This window comes from Bos mutus, chromosome 3, assembly GCF_027580195.1.
Source record: "Bos mutus isolate GX-2022 chromosome 3, NWIPB_WYAK_1.1, whole genome shotgun sequence".
Lineage (NCBI taxonomy): Eukaryota > Metazoa > Chordata > Mammalia > Artiodactyla > Bovidae > Bos > Bos mutus.
The window spans coordinates 25837217-25843216 of NC_091619.1; the positions used below are offsets into that span (position 1 = coordinate 25837217).

Sequence of the window (6000 nt, forward strand, 5' to 3'; positions counted from 1 at the left end):
CAAGAGGGAGGGAATTGTGTGTCAATCTACTTCATGTTTATGCTTCTACATTGTTCATATACGTTCATAAGCCACGTAAGTATTGTTTCCTAATTTTTAAAAATTTGTTATGAGAGTATGTTTCACATTGTATATATCACACTGTTTTTTTTTCATTTCACATTGTGTTTTAATAGATTCATCCATGTGGCCGTGTGTAGACCTAGTGTGTTCATGTTAACTGTTTTATTCTATCAAATTTATATTACATTTTAATTATCCAGTTCCTTTTGGGGAATCATTTAGAAAGAAAAGAAAGAAAGTGAAGTCGTTCAGTCATGTCCAATTCTTTGCAACCCCCGTAGCCTACCAGGCTCCTCCGTCCATGGGATTCTTCAGGCAAGAATACTGGACTGGGTTGCCATTTCCTTCTCCAGGGGATCTTCCCAACCGAGGGACTGAAGCCGGGTCTCATGCATTGCAGGCAGATGCTCTACCCTCTGAACCACCAACCATTTAGGTGGTTACTAGTTTTTATCATGACAAATAGTGCTGTAATAAACATCCTACACGTATCTGCTTATGCAGAAGCTCAAGAGATATTATCACACATACACCAAGGAGTCCAATGCTGGTTGTAATTTTACTAGACAGTGCCAAATTGTTCTCTAAGTGGGATACTTTCTACTTCTCATTTTCATCACGCTTGTATTGTTAGATTATTAAATGTTTGCTAACCTAATAAGTGTGAAATCATATTTCATAGTTATTTTAATATGCCTGTCCCAGATGACCACTGAAGGTAGACATCTTTTTATGTGTTGACTATTATAGTTTCCTCTTCTGCAAAATATCTGTTCTATCATTCCACTTTCTAAAGCACCATGAAAAGATATTTATTGCATGAACAATATGAAAATACTGGCAGTTTTAGGAGCTGAAAAGTATTGTTGAGGTTATTAAGAGTTTATATAAAAATAATGCACTCCGAAACACCAGAGTACTGTATCTCAAGCTGAGGTTCACAGCAGCATCTCAATTCTGCAGGTGAAATGAAGGCTTATTACAGGTTACATGTTCCTGTTAATTAATGGGTGTTTTAAATTCTGTGCAAATTATACCACAACCTACGATTCATAATCCTGAGCAAAATGAGGGAGCTGAAATCTCTGACTCGGAACAAAGGAGTAGGGTCCTTTTCCACTTTATGTCCAAAGGGATCGAGAAGCAAAGATCTGTATTCCAACTTTCCTCCAAACGGTCTGGCAAATAAGCGCACACAAACACAAATACAAAACAGTGATGACAGCATCAATTTTGAATCACGACTAGAAAATAGAGATGGTAATAAATAGAATTATTCATATATTAATATTACAAATATTTACCTCCTGCCCAAAGGAGGGCAAGGCTTCCTACATGGCACAGTGGTAAAGAATCCAGCTGCCAATACAGGAGATGTAAGAGACGCAGCTTGGGGTGGGAAGATCTCCTGGAGTAGGAAACGGCAACCCACTCAAGTACTCTTGCCGGGAAAATCCCGTGCACAGAGGAGCCTGGCGGGTTACAGTCTATGGGGTCACAAGGACTTGGACACGACTGAGCGTACACAAAGGAGGGTATGTATATTTCGGGGGTGGGTAAGAATTTTTCTAACTAAAAAATTAGAAATCTTATTGCTTGTTTATAACATGACTAGTTTCACAGAAGGCAATTTTTCTCCTCTAGATTTCTGCTAATGAAAATGTGGGCTTCCCCGATGGTTCAGAGGGTAAAGATTCCATCTGCAAGGCAGGAGACACTAAAACCAAGCATCCTTATTATCAGGGCATGTGATCCCATCATGATGATAAGAACTCTACAAAACCTGCATTTATTCTCTATGTATCAGATAGTTGACCACTATGGGGATTCCAAAGATTGTGTTTGCAAAGCAAGGGAAGGTAGGTCTCCTAGCCAAAGGAAATTGGATATTGAGAAAATGTTTGAGGAGTTACATGATGGTATCTACAATCTAAGAAAACAGTTAACCTAAAGACCTTTAGATGTGGCTTATAATTTGGTTTTGTCCTCTCAGTTGTAACTTGGATGTGTTTGAAGTACAGGGAGTTGTTTTTTTTTTTAATGATCCTAGAAAGAAGAAAATGCAAAAGGGTCTGTAAGGTTTCCATCTTTGTCCCTCTAGCTTGGTGTTTCTTGGATGAAGCTGGTCATCACCAAACCACAGACACAGAAAAGGCTCCTGCTGAGGCAGTCCCCACCCCCCTCCGCCACAGTCCCTCTCCCTGGCAGTCCACAATGTGCAGTCTTAATGTGCAGGACTCCCCGTCTCGGGCAGGGCTGCTAAACCATTGGTCTGTACCCTCGCTGAGCACTGGGAAGACAAGGGCTTCAGTTTTAAAAGCAGACAAGCCATCAACCTCCTTCCATTAAAGCCAATCAACTCTAAAAATGGCTTTTTCCTTTGGTAGAGAAAGCGACCCCCACATGAATGATGAAAGCATCACATTACAACTGTGTTATGGGGCTCTCCAGTTCTCACACTCTGCAGGCCAGCTCCCCTAGCCCAAATCATCAAGTCTACCAAGTAGACTTGGTAGAATGGGCTCTGGGGAGCTCCATTCTCATATCCAGGATAGCTGTGAGTGACCCTAGGACCATTTGGATGATATAGCTCTATGGGGTAGTTAAGTCCTCACAAACAGGTAACAGCTGTGAATAATTCACTTCTGCTTGGATGGGCATCTAATATCTTTTGGGATCAGCACAGCTACCAGGTACCTTCCCAGCCCATACCCACAAGATAAACAGTTACTCATGCCTAATGCTCTAAGAGCTAGTTCTTCTATGATGAATGCTGACCACATAACAAGTAGGGTTCAATGAACGGTCATGGGCTTAGATCACTCTGGTACTAAACTCTAACCACCTGGGTCAACCATTAAAAAAAAGGTTAAAGTGAAGCTGCTCAGTTGTGTCTGACTCTGCAACCCCCATGGACTGTGGCCTGCAAGGCTCCTCTGTCTATGGGTTTTTCCAGGCAAGAATACTGGAGTGGGTTGCTATTTCCTTCTCCAGGGGATCTTCTCGACCCAGGGATCAAATCCAGGTCTCCTGCATTGCAGGCAGACTCTTTACCGTCTGAGCCACCAGGGAATCCCCCCAAAAAAGGTAAGTGGTGGAAATTTAACAGGTCCTGAACACAGGAATAGTGGCCTTTTTAGTGCCACACTCCACTCAAGACAAAGTTATTCAAGGTCACTGAATACCTGGCCAGTCAGGTGAGAAGATAATGACATTGGAGGTAGAGTGCAGGGATGGGGAGGTAAGGTTACTCAGAGAGGGACTCCTGTTCCTGAAATTCTTGGTTAGAATAGGAAAAGAATTTTCTCAAAGAGAAAATATTATACTGGGTTTTCCCGTAAGATGTTATGAAAAACCTGAACAAGCTTTTTGGCCAACCCAATAAGCACCCATCAGGCATCATGCTTACAATTCTGTTTTTGGCATTAAATACTCTTTTATGATTTAGCACAAACACTTTTTCTCCACAGTAAACTGCATTTAAAGCTAAAACAACACACTTAAAGGAACTTCAGAAAATTGCATATTTGTGAACTGAGAACTTGTTTTGCTAGAGAAAGAACTGACCTAATCTATGAGTGCATCATTTAGATGGTTCTACTGCCAGATGATGAAATCAACTGAACTTTCAAACTTTTTAGTGGAAAAGAGAATCACTTAGTCAATCCTCACCTCTAACCCTCCCAATCTTCCTGCTGAGCAGTTGACTTATGCAAGGTTTAAGCAACTGGTGGACTGGTACTTATATCCATGACCACCCTGTCCCTTACCTCAGAATAACTAATTCAATTAACCATCACAGGTTAATTGTAATTATTTAACTTCCTGCCTTCTGTGGGAGACATGAAAGAAGAGGGTTCAATCTCTGGGTAGGGAAGATGCCCTGGAGGAGGGCATGGGAACCCACTCCAGTATTCTTGCCAGGAAAATCTCATGGACAGAGGTGTCTGGCGGGCTACAGTTCATGGGGGTCGCAAAGACTGGGACGCGACTGAAGCAACTTAGCACACACTGCTTCACCCCAAGGCCACAAGAATGCAAACTTCACAGGAAAGAGATTTCGGTTTATAAACATTGCAGCCCCTGCTAAGCATACAGTGGGCACTCACTATATGCTGAATAAAGGAAAAACTAAAATGGCCAACTCATAGTAGATACTAAAAAGGATCTATGAATAAAATGCCACTAGAATAAAAGTAGTAATTAATGTCAAAAGGGCCATTTAAAAAAGAAAAGGAAGAGTAACTTTTGCATGGCAAAGTGTATTTGTAGTGACCTTGAGCATACAGAACTCACATTTCTAGGATGGGGTGTGCAGGCAGTTTGGGAGAATTCTGTACCACGAAGAACTGATTCCCTTTTACACCACCCATTGTAGATGGTACTATGGACTTAAAATAGTGTCAAGCCCAAAGTGGCTCTGGGCAGAATGACCCAGCAGAACTTAAACCAGAAAGAAACCAGAAGCATTGAAAGCCCCTGGAACAGGAGTGAGTGAAGTCGCTCAGTCGCGTCCGACTCTTTGTGACCCCATGGACAGTAGCCTACCAGGCTCTACCGTCCATGGGATTTTCCAGGCAGGAACACTGGAGTGGGTTAGCCATTTCCTTTTCCAGGGAATCTTCCCAACCCAGGGATCGAACCCGGGTCTCCTGCATTGCAGACAGACGCTTTACCATCTGAGCCACCAGGGAAGCCGCCTCAAGTCAAGGAAAAGATAGTAAGTCGACACCAGAGCGGATGGGCCCTTTGGTCAGTGGGTGACCAGGGCCCTCTCTGTTTAAGATTTCAAGGGGACAGCGCCACAGGTTAGAAATTCCCTTTCCGTAGTCACAGAGTATTCCAGCTAACAAGGGGATTTTGCATCTCTTACTAACCAGCTCCCCAGATAAAGTATTCATTCTCCACACATTCCTTCCCTGCTCCAGGTGAGGGGAGCAGGGCGCCTATGGGGCGAGGATCCGAGGCTTGGGCGGGGACAAAGCTTGACAGGCCGGCCAGCGACCTTGGCTCTCCCTGGCGCAGGCCAAAGCGTGGCGCCTAGCCCAACGCCGTCCTCGCGCGAGGTGGAGGTGGAGGCGGGGGAGGCTCGCCACACCTGGGGGTTTGCAGAGCCTTGGCATCTGGGCCGGGCTTTGGGGAATCGCGGGGCTGGGCGGGGCGGTATGCCTCGCCCCAAGCTGGGTGGCCAGGAAGAGGCAGCGGTGGGAGCTGCAGGAGACTCACCTGCAGCAGCACGGCCAGCAGGAAGCACAGGTACATCTGGTAGATGCCCATCTCGCCCACCGTCTGGAACGCCTCCTCCACCTCCATGGCGGGCCGAGCGTTCGGCCCCGGCCCCGCACCCAGCTGGAGCCCGGCCGCGGCCCCGGCCCGCCCTCCGCTACCCCCGCTCCGGCGTGGCCCGGCGTGGCCCTCCCCGGCCGGCCCGGTGCGCCAGGCATCCGCCTGGCCCAGCCAGAGAGGAGCGGCGAGAGAGCGCGGGCAGGGCGGGGCGCGCGGGCGGCGCGTTGGCGCGGGCGGGGCCGAGGGCCGCGTGAGCTGGCGAGTCTGGGGCGGGATGCCGGGTTCCCCGGGCCTCTAGGCTTTCTGTTAAAGATTTCCTTCTGAGAGGGTGGGTTAAAACGGAGCTTAAAGCGGCTTAAAATGAGAGAAAAGAGGAAGTGGGTTCCGGTGTAGGCATCCTCTCTGATGGAGAAATAAGGCGAAGGGCAGCCTCCTCGTCTAAGCCACGGCCTGCCCGCCCCCCGCTTCAGGGGCTGTGGGGCGCAATGACGGTTGGGAGACCCGGTGCCCGCTGGTAAAATTTGTCCTTTTGTACAAATCGTTTAAATACAGGAAGTGGAAATGGGTTCTAGATCCTTCGGAGAAGAGTGCTGTTTAACATTTCTTTCCTCCTGCTCCCTGCTTGCTATGTGGTCAGGCCACAGGTAACCA

General features: G+C 46.6%; 1 protein-coding gene across 2 annotated transcripts in view; it reads right to left on the minus strand.

Annotated features, from left to right (window-relative positions):
- The window catches only part of LOC102274735 (solute carrier family 22 member 15), a 183745-nt gene extending 178096 nt beyond the window's left edge, over positions 1 to 5649 (minus strand). For both annotated transcript variants that reach the window (XM_070367436.1, XM_070367437.1), the window contains exon 1: positions 5290 to 5649. In XM_070367436.1, coding sequence (XP_070223537.1) covers positions 5290 to 5376 — 87 coding nt within the window. In that variant the 5' untranslated portion in view covers positions 5377 to 5649. The remainder of the gene's footprint in view (positions 1 to 5289) is intronic.
- Between the last annotated feature and the right edge of the window lie 351 nt (positions 5650 to 6000).